General features: G+C 36.9%; 3 protein-coding genes across 4 annotated transcripts in view; 1 reads left to right on the forward strand and 2 right to left on the reverse strand.

Annotated features, from left to right (window-relative positions):
• LOC132205753 (pleckstrin homology-like domain family B member 1) overlaps positions 1 to 13,769 on the reverse strand; it is a 31,041-nt gene extending 17,272 nt beyond the window's left edge. Inside the window, exons 1-2 of one of the 2 annotated variants that reach the window (XM_059635055.1) lie at positions 13,614 to 13,769; positions 3,806 to 4,003 (exon numbers count right to left, since the gene is read on the reverse strand). In XM_059635055.1, coding sequence (XP_059491038.1) covers positions 3,806 to 4,003; positions 13,614 to 13,635 — 220 coding nt within the window. In that variant the 5' untranslated portion in view covers positions 13,636 to 13,769. Of the gene's footprint in view, positions 1 to 3,805; positions 4,004 to 12,979; positions 13,026 to 13,613 lie in introns of those variants that run through there. The other variant, XM_059635143.1, reaches the window with a different exon arrangement.
• A 286-nt stretch (positions 13,770 to 14,055) lies between these two features.
• LOC132192478 (uncharacterized) lies at positions 14,056 to 14,929 on the forward strand. Its single transcript, XM_059612499.1, has 2 exons — positions 14,056 to 14,278; positions 14,361 to 14,929. Exons 1-2 carry the CDS (start codon positions 14,197 to 14,199, stop codon positions 14,846 to 14,848), a joined length of 570 nt encoding a protein of 189 aa, XP_059468482.1. The 5' UTR covers positions 14,056 to 14,196; the 3' UTR covers positions 14,849 to 14,929.
• LOC132192567 (methylosome subunit pICln) lies at positions 14,877 to 16,059 on the reverse strand. The gene is made up of 5 exons (XM_059612622.1): positions 15,807 to 16,059; positions 15,599 to 15,744; positions 15,389 to 15,532; positions 15,266 to 15,334; positions 14,877 to 15,068 (listed from the first exon to the last, which is right to left on the reverse strand). The coding sequence occupies exons 1-5, from the start codon at positions 15,923 to 15,925 to the stop codon at positions 14,998 to 15,000; spliced, it is 549 nt and encodes a 182-aa protein (XP_059468605.1). The 5' UTR covers positions 15,926 to 16,059; the 3' UTR covers positions 14,877 to 14,997.
• Positions 16,060 to 19,367: the final 3,308 nt, after the last annotated feature.

Here is a 19,367-nt window from a genome sequence, read left to right on the forward strand (position 1 = left end):
GATTCATTATTAAAATTTTTGAAACAAATTCACGGAAAAACTTAATCATCTGTTGTTTTATTTTAGAAAAAAAAATCGACGTTGACTTCCATTACGTTTTTTGTCCTTGGTACGTGTTAAAAACTGTGACGTTTCTCGCAACACACATCTCAACAACCCCATCGGCACGTTTTGCTGAGGGTCACACAACACATATAATCGCAATCTTTCTTCCTCCTTTTTGAAAACAACAATCCGAGCTCAATAGTAATGGGTCTGACCTGCATCGGCGCATGTCTATGTGCGGAAAGAAATTTTTTGCATCTCAGTGATGCGCCTCATTATTCCGGATCACATATTGCAGCGTCGACACAAAGCCACCGCAACCCCCAGTCAAAGGGAGCGAAATCGTGCACTTAACTTGCGGCGCACGCCGCACCCTTGATTCTTCTCCCAGACTCTTTGTGTGTAATTTACGACGACAGGGGCTGCACAGTAATGGCGACCTGATCTCATCATTCTTGGTAAAATTGACCTGCCGATTGCTGCATACTTGTGACCCAATAACTCACTTTAATCCATTTATCAAATTATCTCACAGAACTGAGGAAGTTGTCATGCATTTTTAAATATTTCTTGGTAAAATTGTAAGAAATTGTTTTATTTGATCAAAAATCACATCGCTTATAAATTTAATATCTATTAAACTTTTGATTTTTTTTTTAAATTCAATGCTCTGCAATTAAGCTTTGAAAATGATTTCAAAATGTTCACTTCATAATTCTTTGATACTACCGATACTACAATGAAAATTATCAATGAAAAAAAAAAAATGGAATTAATTACCATAAAAAATTCAAACGATTTTTAACTGGTTAACTGGGTAGATTTGACGGTATGAATAACATAATCAAGACAATGAAAGTTAACTCTTCACTTTTTAAACTATTCAATAAATTTTAATTAAAATCACATGATACATACATTAGAATTTAGACGGCTCAATTTTATTAAGACGCACCATATTATAATAATTTTATTAATTATGTTTTATATTTTAAAGTCTCTTTGTGATTTATTTCTTCCTTCCTCTGCATGGTTCTTGAATTAAATTTGAAATGACTCATCTCCCTCTTTTCCTTTCTACCTACGTTCTACTCCAGCGGCAGCATTTGTCAAGCCAAGTATATAATTTGGAGCTCCCTCAACCAAAAAGCGTTAAGACCATTCCAAAAATAAGCAGCTCTCTGGTGGTGTTCGCGCACCAAAGCCGAAGGGCACTTGAAAAAAAACCGAGCATTTTTCTCTTTCTCTCTCTCTCGACACTCGCGCGTACAAAATGCAAAAAGCTGCAAATTGGAGCGATTTCACGCGCGCCTAAAAGGCTTTCGCTGCGCAAAGTTCGGCTAAAGGGTTGGAATACATAAAAAGCGGAAAAGTTGTTGACTCTGCGCTCTCGCTGGGCGCTTTTTTATTTTTAATGTATTCAAGAGCGGCACTTAAAACTGTCGAAGGCTTATAAATTGACGCACGCCCTCTCGGTGCGACAGAGTTCATATTGGGAAATTAAAGTGACACGCAGCATCCTGTTGTCTCAAATTTTTATTGCCGAGAAACCTCTCTTGACACCGCCGTCTCGTTTTGTCTCCGGGCCTAATTTGAAAGGGAGCTCGTGACGTGCATTTGTTATATTCAAGTTCAAAGACGAGAAGAAACGGAATGCTTTATATTTTCCAAGAAAGAAACACAGGGAATATAAATCGATGTAATCGTTTTCTTCTCAGGAAAGTGAGCCGTTTCCCGAGTCTAAATTTTTTATATTTAATTCATCATCAGCAATATTGAAAATTAGACAAAAAAAAAAGCATTTGATATTGTTCAAACAAGCTAAAATAAATTATTCTTGAAGTTATACTTTACATAATATAGAACTTTTGCAGAAATTTTATAAGAATTTTCACTAGAAAAACCTATACAGTCGAAAAGAGTTTCTAATTATTTTCATTAAAGGTGATTAAGGGGAATTTTTTTGTCAGAGATTAAAATAAAGAACCGTTTTATTTAGTAAAATAGGCAATTATTAAATAATTTGAAAAAGTCCCCTAAACAGTTTGAAATTAAGGGATTTTTAGTGCGAACCTGGTGCATACTTAATTGCCTGAATTTGCGATAATTTGGAGAACAATATTTTGATTTGAAACAAGATTAACTTGAAAATAAATTTCTTAAATAGGCATTATTTATTAAAATATAAAATTAGTTACTTTTATATTAGTCAAAAAATGCTAGAAATTTCTAAGCCTTTCATTTAGTGGGCTAAAAAACTCAATAAGCATGAAACAAGTTGTAAATTCATACTTCAATTTACTTTTTGCTCATAAGTACCAAATTATTTTGTGATCATGCAGTTTGAAAATTTCTCAAATTTTTGGTCTTATAATTTTGAAATGGGACCAAATGTGGGATAATTAATAATTATTTAAAAATTGGTAGTTTCACGCCTTTCAAAATTACTATTCACAGTTTTGAGGTACAGTTGGAAAAATAAGCTTTTTAGTGTTCCCTCGGACCTCAGAGAAAAGTCAAGCGGCCAAATATGGTATTCCATCTGTGTGCGTGAATGACCGTTTGACAGGTACACCAAGAGCGATCAAAAGCGTGGGTTTGAAGGATTTATTATTTTTTGCTTACACTTACACACACATGGGCGTTTGTTGCCCGTATTAATAATTTTAAGGGAATGAGAGAGAGAGCTGCATGGAGGCCCGCAGCATCTCTCCGCCATAAATCGATTTCCGCCCCTGACAGTGTGTGTGTGTGTGTGTATAACATGGAAGGGCGGGCGGGTTGCCGAGCTAGGGTGGTGGTGGTTATGCCAGCCGGCCACACCAAAGCTAGCTGTTGCCCAAATTCTGACACTTTCTTGACGTTTGTCTCTGTGCGGGCAAGTCTGCCTCCCAGGGGACCCAAAATTTGCGGAGAAATATAAAACTGCTCTTTTATATTCAAACATATTGTGAGAGGAAGTGGCTGAAAATTTTTCCTTCTTCCTTTAATTTTTTATGCCTCAAACTTCAACTTTTAATGGGTAATTACGGTGTCGAGCCTTTAAGAGGTTTAAACGGGTCGCCACATTATGCCTCAAAATAAAGTTTCACTCGATTTTCCTTTGATGATAAAACTTTAAGAAACTGCAAAGTTTTAAATTTAAATTTAGTTAAAAGTAATACACAAGTTATAGGTTATTGAAATTTATTTAAAAATATGTTAAAAATATAAACTTTGAAAATTCTAATGCAAAGAAGAAACTTATTTTAAATTCTATCTTTCTGTATAAATACAATAAAATTTTGTGTCAATGTCATTTTTAATTTTTTAATGTCAATGGCGTTTTGTGGAAAAAGCTCTCAATGCCATTAGTTTTTGAATTGAATTAACATTCATTAAAACAAAACCAAGTTCAAATATTCCTTAATGAAATCCAAAATTGTGTAAAAATACTGAAATAACTGAAAAACATACATTATCTCTGCAATATCTGAAATTTCCATAATTTTTCTGTCTATTCATTATTCTATTTTCTGGGCATAATAATTTCCAGCATTCCATTTTCGGGCATCTGTGGACTCCTGTTCAAACTCCTCGCTAAACTACGTTTTATCAACTTTCATCTTGGAGTATCATCGCCCGAGGGGCTCTGTTGCCATTACAAGCAGCCTAATCCTCCTCCACGCTGGAGGAGCAGAAGTTTGACCACCCCCGTAATGCGGAATTATCCCCGTCGGTGTAATCCACTTACGGCGAACGCGCATGCAAAGAGACCCACCTTGAGGCAGCGGATGGAGGGTGACCGACGTGCTGAGCCGACCGCCGCCCAGGCTGACCAGGTGGGGCGCCTCGGCGTGCTGCACCTTCAGGGCGCGTCCGGCCTCCCTGACCTGCAGACCTCGGGGGCTGAGCGGGGGCGGCATCGAAGAGAGCGCGGGGGCTGCGCAGCCTGGCGAGATGGCCGTCATGACAGCACCTGTAAACAATAAGAAAGAAAAAACACCATAATTGAAGTGGATTTTAACTCTCAAAAGACAAAGAAATGCATTAATATTAGGGAACTTTTTCATTAGCCATTGCCTTAGAATAAAAATGATGAAGGCAATAAAATAATTTTTGATTTTAAAATTTTTAACCAAGATTACATGATGAATTATTAAAATAAGCGCTAATTTTTCCCGCGCAAATGAATTTTGAACCACAAGAATACTTAAGTCCTTATTTTAATACATTAAAACAGATAATATCAGGAAATCAATATTTCATTTCATTTCTAGTTGCAAATACACTGGCACTTTTGTCGCGATTTTAATGTTTTTTTTTTAAATTGCCCATCTACAATCAGGATTTTTAAAATAAAATTCCACTAGTTTTCAAATTCATTTTAATTGAAACAATAAATTAATTACTAAAAAAGCTAGTTAATTTTTTACAACCTAATTGAGCCTTTGAATTTCATTTCGTCTGTATTATTTTGCTGTTGATATCCACTTTAAGACAGAAGGACCATTGCTCATAGTGATTTATAATGGCTGATATGCAATTAAGATTGGACGCGGCCCAGACAGGCCGGTTATTTTGATTATTGATGTCCCAGCCGGCGCTTCGTTGATCAATTGATTGGCTGCATGATTTCAACTCATTTTATTTAAGATTCGTCTTTTTTAAAAGCTAATAAATTTTAAACAAAATTATGCAAACGAACGTCTGAATTGTGTTAGCCATAAGTATTTTTATTCCATTCACTGTAAATTCTTCATGGCTCTGACTGACTGAGTGCAGATTAATTCAATGTAGGCCGGTTCTCACGTCAATGGAACCACTTTTCACGTGCGCCTAATAACGTGATTATATAGCACCGAGTGAGCCGCCAAATGCGCGTCGTTTGTTTGCTGATGCGGTTTTTAAAATATGGTCCCGCAAACATTCACTCACACACAGTCAACTCTCGTTGTGCGTGCCAGCCAAAGTGGCGATTGCGTCAGAAGTGAGCAATTTTATGTACTCACTTGTATATATATGGTATTGAAGCAGACACACTTACGAGTTTCAAATCTCAAAAACATCCAATTACGCCAAAGTAGGTTCATGGGTATATTTTCAATTGGCCCAGAGTGATAGGTCAATTGTCAAGATTTAATTATTTGACTGTAAAAAATTGATACAAGAGAAGCTGTGAATTAGTCTCCTTATTAAATAGGATAATCGCAAAAAGTGATCGGCCGCTCACTAATTGCGACAAATTGCAAAAAGGCGCCCTTGAGCAATCAATTTCAAGTGCCACGGCTGCCGATTGGCTGAATCAGCGTGTCTCTGAAGTCTCAAGTTGCGGCAGGCGAGTGAGACGGACGCCTTTTCTTCAGGTCTGCAATTACACTGTGGGAGACCTATTAGGCCCTTTGTCCAGCCAGCAAGTCTCAACGACGCTGGCCCCCGTCTTACGTCATTGCAGACACACACATAAAAGAGCCGGCGAAACACTAGCTCCACTTAATGCATAAACCTCATTCTTTTATTGCCTGCGTGGGCGGAGGCATTTTATTTGAAAAGTGCCAGACGCACATCGCTTATTTTTCCACTCCCGTCTGTGCAATATTAATATCGGCGCAATTTGTGTACACAGAATGTCAAACAGGAAGATCCAAAATTATAATTCGGCTTAAAATACCCCTTGGCGGAGCAATGGAAATGAAAGATTCTGTTCCCAACAAAGGTCAACTTTTATAAGCTGAAATTAATTTCATTTGACGTAGAGAAAAAACCTCTGAATTTTGATATTTTAGTTTTTTTATGTTGATGTGGATTGAGATGAGGAAATAAGGACCTCAAATATTGACGATGTGATTATTATATATGGCTACGATTTTCTTATTAATTTTGGTAATTACTTGAATTCGTGGATTTTGCTTAGCTTTCCAATAAAATTTAATTTTTTCTGCTGGGCTTTAAAATAAAATACAGATCTACTATACTGCAGACCACAAGCAAAAAGAACATAAGTTACAGAAAAAAATTTATATACATTGGGTCAATCAAATTTTCACTTCATTATTTTTATTTGATTTCATATTCAATTAGATTTAAAGGTAATTAAAAAAAAATGCAAATTTTTACGCATTTTCCAAATTGATTTTGTTTGGCAACTCTTTGTTCGTTTTGGCTCAATTTTGGTGCGCTCAAACAACTATCCTGCTCTCGGCAGCTCATTAATATTCACGGCTGAACTTTTGAACTCGCCCGCATGCCAAATGGAGTGTGAAAATTCACAAAGGCCAGCAATTATGCACATGCACATAATTGCCTGTAGACAAACCTCGGTGCAAAAGGAGCGCCCGCTGACGCTTCTTTTATATTCAAATGATATCGCGTGTCTGTACTGCGAATAGGTGGTGTCATCCTGACAGGGCTTACAGCACCAGCGAGACCAGAGCATTAATTAAAACAATGTCGGTGCGTCTCATACCGGAGTGCATCGATTGATCTGCATGCGTATACAAATGAGGAGCACCGCCAGCCGAAGAACCTTTCATGAGGTGAACAAGCCATAAAAAGCCAATAAAAGCAGACGCTCGGCTATGTAATAAAATTATTATACAGCCTGGAGAAAACACCAACTGGGGACGGAACACTCAAATATTGTAAATGTGAGACCAATTTCTTATTTTTCCAGAGAATTCTCATGAGTGGAAATTTTCAAAACTTAATAAAGACAAAATAAAAAAGTGATATATAAAGTAAAAAGTAAATAAAAATATAAGCAATACAAAAAATTGAACTTCAATAAATTAACTTCTCTTTTTTAAAAAAAGGGTAAATTTATTTAAAAAAATTTATAACTAACTGCACCTGGTGGCAACTTTAATAAATTTAGAAATAATTTATTCAAACGTTTAACTATTTTCAGCTTGGCCAACTTTTGGCTGAGCATGTTATAGAATTTACATTCAAAACAGGCCTCCCTACCGAGCTGGACCTTTTCCTGAATTTCAGTGCAGCATTATTTACAATGCAGTGCGTGACCCAACCCTCGAGTCCAAACAAAACTTGGGGGACTTTCGTTTTATTTTCCACCGCAAGCAAATGAAGCAAAAAGCCTGCACGGCACATGTGAGCGCGCCGTGCGACAGACAGGAAGTGGTCCATTGCTTATTTTGAACGCACCCGCAGCCACCCTGCAGCAGCCTTTGCAGGCCAACCGGCTCGGCGTCGCGTCCAAACATGGCCCGACTTTGCTGCGCGCGACTCATTAATGCGCCTCTGATTGGCTTTCGAGGCACGTGCGAACGCTGCAACTTTGATGCCTACAGAGATTTATTTGAAACTGTGTATAATGCTTTGCTAGAAATGAGCAGAAAATTAATGCAATTTAAGAGCTAATTGCCGCTTCAATTTACTCCACGTCAACCATATTCGGTTAGAAAAACAAATTTATATTGATTTTTGTAGTGTTTCTTGGTAAAATTAGCATGTCAAATTTTATGACTGCTCGTTATGCATCCTACTGAGAGAAAAAGTGTGATTTTAGCAAGATAAAATCTGAACCAGATGTCGACCATCCTCTTATAAAATGAGAGAACAAGGATAAACAAGGATGAAACGCAGTTGCCAAAAGTTAAAATATTTTTAGAGTAATTTGTTTTAGAAAACTTTTAAGGACAGAAAAGTTTTAAATCGTTAAATTATTTTCTTCAAAAAATCGCAAATAATGCAAGCAGCACAAAAAGTAAATTGATTAAAAATTTTAGTTTCCTTATTTGAAAGAGTTGCAAAATTTAAAACAACTTATTTTCTATGTTTTTAATGCTGGAATAATAAAATATGAAAGTGATGCAATAAAAAAACCCTCCTTATTTCCTAAGTTTTTATCAACTAATAAAAGATAAATTATCTCAAATTGAAAGCATTTCCCATTGATGAGATACAACGTTGAGATAATTATCAAAATTGTGGAGGTAAACAAATGGAAATCAATTTGTGGTTTTGTGGGCAAAATGGGAATTTCACCTCCTGCGGAAATTCCAGCAGAGCACACTGTCTTTCCCTTTCCGTGCCGGGTAATAACAAAGCCACCTAATAACATGCGTGCCCTCCAATTTGAATCTTTTATGGCCAATAGCCGGGCGCATATAAAACTATTAGAGATCCCGGCACGCCTTTGCGGGCAGTTTCCTTTTATGAAAATTTATAAGGCGTGCAGGTTCAAGGCCTGTGCGTGATTGAGTGGTAAACAACGATGATAATTGTATTCCGTTTGCAGGGGAGCGTCTGGCTGGCTGAAGAGGGTGACAAACGACCCCGAGGAGGGAATGGACCCGACAAGCCATACTGATTCATCCCCTCGCGGCAAAACGTCAATTCTCGGTCCATCCAATTGATTCCTTTAGTCCTGGGGGAAATCTCGAAGTTTTTTACGGAGACGGTCACCAGTAATTACCTTTCTCATATTTCTTTCTCTATGAAAGAAAAGCACGTAAAAGTTACATAAAAAAAGGAGGAGATTTAAAATTTGCTTGAAGAAGTTGACACTCGAGGAGATGATCATGGAAATGAAGATATTGGGCTTTTTCCTCGTAGCAGAAAATTATTTTTATTCAAAAACAAATAGCTCTACCAGTTTCGGTCACGGTCTGCGACCCTATTTCATGAGCAAGAAAAATACAAAAAATCAGCAAAATTAAAAAACACCACATTTTAACATAAAATTTGAATCTTAAAACTAACAAATTTTAATGTAAGTACTAACCTATTTCATGAGCAAAAGCGCTGCTCGCTGACTAATACAAGAGAATTTTGCTGATTTTTTGTATTTTTTCTTGCTCATGAAATAGGGTTGCAGACCGTGACTGAAACTGGTAGAGCCATTTGTTTTTGAATAAAAAAAATTTTTGCAACGAGAAAAAAGCCCGATATCTTCATTTCCAAGATTTAAAATGTGGGATGAAAAAGAGTACGCTTTTCCCACAAGTTGTAATAATCGCGATTGAGCACAGATCAGATTACCAATAAAATTTATATGTGTTCGGTGCGTGCTTTGGTGTTGGGATCAAAAGAAACATTTCTTTTTTTTCTGCTACACAACGGATCATTATTATTTGAAAGGCCAGAGGCGTTTGCGGGCTCAAAGGAGCTCAAAGACGCTCCTCTGTAGTCTGCAAGCGAAAATTGTCATCTGAATTTTCCTAAGTATGAATCCGAGAGAATTCTGAAAGCTCCAGTTTCGTTTGAAAAATGATTTATTTAAAAAAAATCATAGTCGACAAATTAAATTTCTAATTACACTATATGCATTTGTTTCATTTCAATTTACTTCTTTAATATTCAAGAGGAAATCAGACAACGGGAAAATATTTCTCTTTTTTTTCATTATTTATGGACGGGCAGGAAACGCACCCACTCTCCAGTCCAATTATTTTCACACTCTAATGAGTCTTTTTCTCTCTCTCGCCTCTAGAATAACAGGGCTGATAAATGTAGGTGTCAATTAAAAGCAGGGGCGCGCAGGGATGAGAATTCACGCTCGGCCGAACATGACCAGGCAAAAAAGCCGACGCACCCGGGTGGCAAATTTATTTTTCGCCCTGCCAGATGGAGTTGCCACAACGATTTGATTAATCGAATGAATTGCTATTCGGCTGGTTGATATCACTCTCCATCTTTTGTTGCAAAAAATTCGACATTGTCCTGCAGTTTTTGGTTTTGGCAACGAGTCAAACTTTCTGCCAGTAAAAAACCGCGTGTTGATATGGCCGTGTCATATTTCGTCAGTAATTAAATTAAACTTCCGAAACGTATCAATAAATTCTCGCACGTTTAACTTTATAATTGTGAAAATTTGGATGGAATTCCGGATCTCCCTTTTTGGTTTTCGTTGAGTGACGCGAGTATTGATTATTCCGAGCACACGTCCGCGTAGAATGGTGCCTTGATAAGAGGCATCGCGCCTTATTTACCTGAGCACTTTATCAGCCGCTTTGGAAAACGGTAAACGCGCTGCCGGGAAAGTGCACAAATGGACCGCCCATCAGTGCAGCAGGCGCATTATCACTAGCACGATTCTCTTTCCATTTTATAATGCTTTCTTGGGCCAAAAACTTTCACAAGATCCAAAAGTGCTTGGAAAGCGCCTGGAAATCTCAAAGCGTCCTTTGCAAGAAAGTGATTTATGTTAAAATTGGGAAAAATATAGCAGCATTCTTTTAAAATAAAATTTATAATTTGAGCAACTGCCAAAAGTTATTTAAAAAAAAAATAATAATAACAATTTAAAATAAAAATTCAAATTAGTTTGCAGACTACAGCACACTTGCAGTACAGTATTATTATGAAAATCATTAATTTCAATGAGACTTCAGGAGCCCTTTAAAAACCAAACAAATAAGAAAGGAAGTATTGTAAATTAAAAATTGTAACGATTCAGGGTTTATAACATGATATAATATTGAATTAAAATAAAAATAACAAACTGTAAATAAACGAAAATAAGATATTTGATCCATTTTCTAATATTTAATTTGTAGTTCTTCATTTAATCAAGTTGAAATATTTATTGTTAATTTAGATGAAAATTCCAATCATTATCAGAATGGAATATTTTTGATTCCGAGGTGAATTAGGAATGCTTTGCCATCAATCAAAAGGCAAGAATTCGATTAGATCAGCTCCCTAGAGGGAGATAAACTCGAATGGGACGTGATCATTCAGGGCGTGTCTCTCTCATTTCCATTTCACTCCTCATCCTCCGCCGCGAGTGGGTGGATGGGATGCTCTCGTTCCATCTCTCCGGCAGTATCAAGTTGAGACAAAGCTGCAGAGAGAGAGATGTGATGAGGCATCCTAGTCGCTGGAGGGCAAAGGAAGATTTTCTGCTCGCTAGGCAGGTGCTAAAAAAGCGCAAAACTGGCGCCAGTCGCGCGCCCGCTGCTGAAACTGGCACCAAACAACTTCTGACTGCCTCTGCGGTCGCCAAAGGAAATTCGACCCTGTTGTTTGCAAACTTGGATTTCGCGGCGGACAACAGGACTCTTATTTGCTCACCCTCTACATTAAAAAGGGAATCACTGCGCGCGAATGTGCGAGAATTTTACTTAACAAAACACGCTGTGAAAGACGCTCACGATTAGTTTGTCTTACAAAATGAATCCTATCGTTTAAAATAATTTAAATTTATTAAAAGAAAAGAACGGAATGGTGTTTAAATAAGTCTAAAATTAAAGAATCCAAAGATATATATTTAAAAGTGGTTGTTGATGTTGATCAAGACTTCATAATCCAAACTCTTTTTACCGACAAGAGTATTTAAAAATAATTCAATGATTATAAATTATTCATTATTAAAAAAATGAAGAAGTTGATTAAATATATTATTTTTTGACAAAATATTTGGACGTGAAAAAATTTATAAAAATTTCCATCTTCCTTCCACGTTACTAAATGCTCGGAGAAGCAAAGCTGAGCAACCTTGACTTGGCTTGCGCAGTCATAATGGTAATTAGCGGCAATTAATGCAGCGCAGAACCTTCCTTGTATACATTTAAGTACATATTTGCCACAACACGGAGAGCGGTCAATTCAATTTTCGCCGTTAGAAGACTTTCAAAGGCGAACACGTTGCATAAGAAGCTGCTGCCGGGTGGTGCTTTGAAATTTATGCAAATTGCCCGACCGAGCCAGCTTGCGCCGAGCAGATAATAATTCGCGGCGGCTGCTGCAATCTCGGTCGATAGAAAAACGCACCAGATTAATGCAATAATTCATATCGATCAGCAAGTAATGCGACGGAGAAGGAAAATATGAGTTTTGTGCAAGACGCGGCCATATGGTTTTCTGCAGCCAGTGAAAGCAGCCACAGAATATACATTCGTAATTGCGCTCAAATTATTACGCACTTCTTGCCTTATATGCACCTGGCTGAATGAGATAATGGCAGTATGAGAATGAGGGCGGATTTGCAGTTGCCGAATCCAGTTATAGAGTCAAGCAAAAACCACAAATTTTTTTTTCCAAATGGAATTTTAGAGTAACTTTATAATTTTGTGTTAAGTAAGTTAGATTTTTAAACATCAAATTGGGGAAATTTAAAAATTAAAGATAGTTTGTTAACCTGAAAGATTTTTATGAGAAAGTGGTGGAAATTTCAATTCAAAAGAAGACCGTTCTAAAAAAAAGAGCTTTATCCCAATAGTGTTTAGTCATAAATGGATTATTTATCTAAACTTTTCCATTTAGTTTTACTCCCCAATTAAATTGTTGATTAAAAGATAACAGATTTTTTTATGTTCAAAATTTTATTTCCAAATTAATTATTTATTATTTTATTTCAATAGAATTTCTTCAAAAAAGGCAAAGATTTCAGTTCACCTGTCTCTTTTGTAAGTAATGGGCTCAGATTTAAATGGAGTTTGAAACATTATAAGATAAAATTTCTATCTTTTGGCCCAATATTTGCTTGGAACTGTTTGTATTTACTATTTTTAGTATGTACAATAATCTGATAAGGCGCGGTGGAGGGCATGGGTGTGTCTCTTGAACAAGTGATCCGTTAGGATTTGACCGAATTTTTTCGCCCTTCAGTTTTTCGTCTCGTCTTCAAAGGAATAGCTTTTTATGCCAAGAAGCACTTTGGAAATAAAAAGCAAGTGCGCCGACGAGCAGGAATGCCGTTCAAAAGGCTCCAAAAGCTAACTGCGCACCAAAACGCCAAGTCACAAAAAACAAAATAATAATTCGTGGAATTCTAAATATGCAAACTAATAAAGCGGAAGCCGCCAGGGATGAAATTCCTTCGAAAAATTAATTTTTGCAAAATTAAAATAATATTTTTGTGTCTCTGGAGAAGCAAACATTGAGCTTTGAAAACTCTAAATTTTCAATTTTCAGTCGAATAATTTCGATTTTGTCGGGGAAATCGGTGCAAGTTTGCAAATGGCGATTGGAAAATATTGATGAGGCTCACCGGTGCGCCGAATTCGGAGGGTGCGATCTGCTTCGAGGCCGATGGAGTACTATCAACAGCACGCCCAACCCTCGGCACCACGGCGGCGCACTCGCCCCTCGCGCACCCCGACCAACCCCGGCAGGGTGGCCAATTTTCGCCTCCCAGGCTTTTTGTGGTGCACAAAAACAGGCCAACACAAACGAACCTTTGATCAATAATTATGTTGAAATATTTTGTGCCATAAAATCTTAAATTTGAAAATGCTAAATAATTGCTGTCAAAATAATTTGAGCAGTATTTTTTTCGTTTAAAAGTTTAAAGAAATAAATTAGGAAATTAAAAATAAAAATAATTATCATTTATTATTGTTGTCTGTTGTGATCATTTTTAAAGTGAAAGTAAATTTTGTTATAATGATAAAAATTAATTCAAATTATTCTGCGACAAAAGAATGATATCTGCAGTAATTTCATGAAGTTTGGCAATTTAATTTTAGGACAGCAACATGCAGCCGGCTTCGGCGTTGCTGCTTTTGCCGCCATCGCCTCTCGCAAAACCTGCCGAGCTGCATTTTGGCCTCCGAAACGCGGCTTTTGGCAAAAATTATGCCACCTAATCAAAAAAGCAGAGCTTGCGAACTATTGTAACTCACCGTTTCCGATCTCACTTTGCATCTTTCATAGTCCAGCTGCCCCGAAATTTGGTAAACAAACTCGCACTCACTCGATCACGCACCGACTCGCTCGAATCGAAATGTTGTTTTCGTCTTGCTTGGATCTCGGATCCTTTGCTGATGAACAAAAAAATCATTTGTTGCGCCTGGAGCACATTCGAAAGCCATCTTCTCCACGTTTGCCGAACTAAATTGCACACCATTCCAGCTAATGGCAGCGACCGACCTGACACCTAGCGTCGATCAATTTTCTGGATTTTATTTTAAAGATCCTTAATTTGCATTTGATATTGAACGCTAAGTGATCTGCTCTTATTAAATTTAAGATAATCTGTATTATATTAAATTAAGTAATTTGAATGTTTATGTAAATTTTAACACAAAAACCAGTATTGAAAGTTGTGTTGCGTGGAATGGTTAACTGTTTTGGCGCCAACCGACCTCACACTCGCAGATGATTCGTCAGATTCGTGCCTTTTTTCTAATGTTTACAGTTTACACTTTGGATCTAGGAAAAAGTACGATAATTATTCTGAATTATTGAAAACGCAAATCAGAAACCATGGAGGGCAGGCCTCCTCTTGAAAAGGATGAGTACGAGATTCAGTTTTACGAACGCGCCGTGCGAGAGATGTACAAAGAACGTAAGGAAATAATCTTTCTGCTATTTATGATAAAACTGAATTTTATGCATATTAAATTAATTTCTTTGTTTCATTATTCCAGTCGACGATTTCTACCTTGATAATGCAACCGAGTCCATGAAGAACATGGCAAAGTTGGTCAAAAGGCAGCTGGGAGAGGAAAGGAAAGACAAAGTAGCGCACATCGACAAAAACCTGGACAGTGTCTGCAAAGAAATGGCTGAGCGGACCAAGAGGAAGCTCGGAAACCTGCAGGACATGATGGAGAACAAAATTTTCCAAATTCCTGACGACGTCGTCCTTCCCGAAGACAAGTGCCAAGTTCTCTACGCAGACATGACCATAAACAAAGTGGACCAGGAGTTCGACCAACTGCTTGCTCGGTATGAAACCGTCCGATTCCTCACTGAAGCTGCCAACGATGAAATACAGTGCCACCAAAACATGTTTCCTGCGACCAAAGAGATTGTGGACGACCTGGAAAAGCGGGCCGAGAGAATAGAGGGTCTGCGTGTCAAACCCGAGACTGTGGCTCAACTCGGCAAAATTGAGGAATTGTTGAGAAAATAATGGTGGGAAGTAGTGAAATGTGTTTTGATTTATGAAATTAAAGTTAATTTTATTTAAGACAATGAGAATTTGGTTTAAATTTTTTTCCTAAATTAGAGAATGATGATGAAAATGCTTGAATTTTGTTTATTATTTGCCTCCCGAATGTCTCAATCTGCATCGTCAAACTGACCTGGCTCGGTGTCCATTTCATCTCCGTGATTGTTTCCATTATTCATTGCTGGAATTAAAATCGCTTAATATAGTATATTATGTATATTATATAAAAACTTGCGATATGAGTAAAAAAATGTTAAGCTTAGTCAATTTATATAATACTAGTCTTGAAAAAAATAGAACTACTTCAAATTTAAAGATAGAGCTAGGATATGGTTTGGATAATTCAATCTGCACAAATATAATTAAGTTGGTAATTACAATTCATTTGGTTGGCCAGGTTATTGATGATTTCGAGCCCTCTGTCTCCGTCACCTTCAAATTCTTCATCTAAAAGACGGTTTATTTTAAATTTTGAGCTTCAATTAATTTGAATAGTACTACCTTCACTAAAACTGTCGTTAGGATCTGGATGCAGAGTTTGGCATTCTTTGAGAGCTTCAAAAAGCTGCTGCAAAACTCCTTTGTCAGCAGGAACAAATCTGACTTCGGTCACACCACCCTCGTCGTCGTCATCCTCATTTTGTTCTAAATTGCCAACATTATTTAAAACTTGAATCCTCAATTCATTTTATGTAGAACTAATAATAATACCTGGATTTTCAATGTCAGCGTCCAGCATGAGGTAGAGACACTCGTGAGGAAAATTGGTTACGTCTCTCGAGACGGCGTGCAGAGAAATGTGCGGATACTCGAGGGTGAATCCCTCTCCGGTCGCGTCGTTTTGCCACGACAGTATTCTGAGAAACGGGCAAGATTGAATTATGGACTCGAATTAAAAAAATTTTGGGCAAAAACTTACGATTCAGCAACGTAAAGTGTGCCCGGGCCCATGTCTTTTTCGTTCACAAAGGCGCACGTGTTTGCTTCCTTGTGGCGAATTTCTCCGCTCGGTTCGCGAAAACTACTCAACACAACCATAATTCTGGAATTCTCGGATCGCCAGGAACCAATTTAATTAGATAAAAGTGCCTTCGGTAGCTTAAATATGCCAAAGTTGTTTGGAAAACGAGAGTGCAGCCGGCGAATTTGGTGTTTGTTTACGTCGTTTACGACCAGTGGCATGGCCAAAAACGTCCAATCAGAATACGAGTTTGGCATTCATCTGAGCCAATGAGCGAAAGGAGAAACATTCGAGCAGTCAAATTGGCGCCAAAGACACGTGGGTGCGAGCAAATTAAGCATGAAAATTTTGAGAAAATTGTACAGCATTATGAATTTGTTTGTGGAATTTCTGTATGTAATTATGTATGGCTAATGAGGTTTTACGCTGAACTTGATCGTCAGATAGTCAAACAAAATAATTATTCAGGCAATGGGAGAGATTATAAGTTTAAATTTTTTTTGCAAATTTTTAACGTATAAAAAATTCAATAATTTTAATGTGCCAATTTTAATTCATTTAAAAACTTATACTCGCCATTTTTGAGAAATTCAATGAGCAAATCCTGTTCTAAGTGTAGGTAAATAAATTCAACCTTTAATTAGTTTAAATTAGACATCATCATCATTACTAAAGGTAAAATTATTTATTTCCAATAACTTATTTATTTATTTGTATACAAATATATCATATTTGTGATATTTTATAATATTTTAACATCATTTTTTATGGAAATATTTGTCTCCCTTGGTTTCCATTATAATATTAATTTCATTGCAATAAAAATAGTGCCATATTATTATATCGTCTCTGTATTTTGTACATTTATTTAATTTTAATTTTTTATTCTCCTGAAATATATAAGAACCAAAAGTTCTCTAAAATTTTTTAGCGCTTATCTCACTTGCTATGACCAGGATCTGCAATTACAAGTATCCACTATCCACTTGTACTTATTGCGCGCTTATCCAACCAAATATAATAAAAGTTGATTAAAACTGTATACAATACATGTTTCTGAGGGTCTCGTCACGATTTCCTATTTGTGACGCATGAGCTCCTATTTTCTTTGCCGCCAGAGACCTTTTTCTCTCTCTGCAAATTCTGTTTGCGACATTAATTTTTCATAATGTTTTCTGTGTCGAAAAATATCTCTTGTTTATGTCTCGCGACCCTCGGATTTGAGAAGTGGACAAAAAACGGAAAACATGCAAAAATCTCGGCTTATTTGAGCTTGTTTTTGTTGCAGGTCGTTTAGCTAAAGGAGAGAGAGAAGCTGAAAGCAAAACAGCTCTCTGGTCGCCGCGTATCCGCATTCTATAAAAAGCAAGCGTTGCCGCTCTTTTATATAATGTGCAGGTATAATGCGGGAAAAGTCGTGATTTTGAACAAATAAATATTCTCTCTCCTTCAGAATATCGGCCGGAGCTTTGCTCGCAAGCCCGCTCTGGATATAAACAAAAAAGAAAGGAACCACAAAAAGATTAACTTGGTTCGTGACCTGCCCTGATCTAAATTCACAAGTCTGCACTTATTTCTCCTTTTTGGGGATTCGCAATATTTTACAATCGTGCCTCTGCTGTCGCCGTATTTGGTCATTCTATTTGCAGATGTGGCGCGTCGTGACAATTCAAAAAGGGTTGTTGAATTTATATAATAGTCAGAAAAAGGTGTCAAATCCAACAGAAACAAATTGCGTTTCAAATGTTTAAATAATGCAGCATTAAACAATTCTTTAGCGTTTTAGGCTTTTTTTACAAATAGAATTCATTTCATTTTGAACAAGTATAACAGGAAACTACTTTTCAATAAAAAAAGCGTCTTTATTTTAACAGTATTTTAAAAAACAAACAAGTTAGTACATTATTTTGGTAAAAATAAATTTTTAGAGCAGCAAGTCTCATGCTTGTATTGTAAACTTCCAGAATCGCGAAAATTTTACGTTGGAACACTAAAATCTGAATATGATTAAAACTAAAAAAGTTTCTACGAAGGATTCCAAAATAGATAAGCTTTTGTAATGTATCCTAATATTTTGGTATTTTAAAACCCCAATTGAAAAGATTTTCAGATGTTTAAAGTTTTTTCTTGCACATTATTTCAGGAATCCGCGGCGTTAAATCATATTTTTAAACTTTATTTACACGGCAGCTCATTTTTTGCCAACAGGATATACGTCTAAATATGTTTCAAGTAACAAATGGCCGGCGTCCGCGACGAGCAGCGAAGATTCGCCACTGCGATGCTGTGTTTGTTGTGTCTCTCGAAGATGCTATAGTAGCGATGCATCTCTGCTGCGCGAGGAGAACTCTCTTCAGCGCACGATACGGATGTGACCCCCAAGCAGCAGCGCGCGGGCTCCCTCATCAATCACAGCATCGGTCCTCGCGAATCTCATCTCTCTCTTTTCAGGGAAATCCGCGGGGTACTTCTCGCATATTTATCACTCGTGAGCACGAGCGCAGGACCGCAAAAAATTCAGCACCTCGCGTTAATGAGTGCTGTGAGGCGCCCATATAATGAGGCAGTGAGTGATGCTGGCGAAAAATAAGTTTTATCTGACCGCACGAGTTTGCCAACACATTCACTTGCGACTGCACGTTCAAAAACATTTTTTATTCATTGTGCACTCTGTTCTTTCCCTGGCACTCAAAATTTTACCGTAAAATAAAGAGAGAAAAGTTTGTTCATGTATTTCGTTTTTAGATTTTTTTGACATAATATGAATAGTTATTGTTGACGTTGATATATTTAATTGAAAAGTAAAATTAAAGTAACAAAAAATCGTAATTTATATTTTTTTAATTCTTTTTTGGTCAATTTTTAAAGTTATTTATATTTTTCAAGTGCACAATATCCTAACTATTTTCACTATTTACGCAAAGTTTCTTAATTGATGTATTATCAGGCCATTTCTGTCTGAATTCATCATTCATATATTCAAAAGTTATTAACTTTATTATGCAAGAAACAAAACAATCTTTTAAAAAAAATAAGAAAGAATTATTTAAAGGGAAAGAAATTAGCAATATATAATTGCAATTGGAAACCATCTTTTGACTGACATTGGTTTGCTTGATCATTGTGGAATTCTTTTATCTATTATTTTCACTGATTACGCATAAAATTAACAAGGAAAGGTTGATATAAAAATATGTTTGTAGGGGGTAGCAGTTAAAAGATTGACGTATAATCGGAGACGCTAATTGCCGGCAGTACGCAGAAACGACACGGAAACATTTTCAAAATTGGGCCCGCAGACTTGAAGCATCCAGTTTTCTTTTTTGTGGGCTTCCCTCACGTATGCTATAATGCGTTCGCACGTCAGTAAAGCGGAATTTGCATAAATTTAGAAGCAAATTAATTTGCAGCCTCCTAGACGAGATTGTCGGCCAATCGTGATTTTGCATTTTGTGGCCTGCTTTTGCGATGCAGATACATCCAGGGGGATCAAAGTGCTGGCTAGGCGGGGGACTACTG

Source organism: Neocloeon triangulifer, unplaced genomic scaffold (assembly GCF_031216515.1).
Source record: "Neocloeon triangulifer isolate White Clay Creek 2 clone unplaced genomic scaffold, ASM3121651v1 ptg000001l, whole genome shotgun sequence".
Classification (NCBI taxonomy): Eukaryota; Metazoa; Arthropoda; class Insecta; order Ephemeroptera; family Baetidae; genus Neocloeon; species Neocloeon triangulifer.

What these genes read in the sequence shown, in the direction of transcription:
- LOC132192567 (XM_059612622.1), bottom strand. Translation starts at nt 15,925, where the DNA reads ATGGTTGTGTTGAGTAGTTTTCGCGAACCGAGCGGAGAAATTCGCCAC. An exon ending in CGCTGACATTGAAAATCCAG is followed by an intron (nt 15,533 to 15,598) that starts GTATTATTATTA and finishes TTGGCAATTTAG; the next exon opens with AACAAAATGAGGATGACGAC. An exon ending in CCTGGCCAACCAAATGAATT is followed by an intron (nt 15,069 to 15,265) that starts GTAATTACCAAC and finishes TTTTAATTCCAG; the next exon opens with CAATGAATAATGGAAACAAT.
- LOC132192478 (XM_059612499.1), top strand. Translation starts at nt 14,197, where the DNA reads ATGGAGGGCAGGCCTCCTCTTGAAAAGGATGAGTACGAGATTCAGTTT. An exon ending in GCGAGAGATGTACAAAGAAC is followed by an intron (nt 14,279 to 14,360) that starts GTAAGGAAATAA and finishes TCATTATTCCAG; the next exon opens with TCGACGATTTCTACCTTGAT.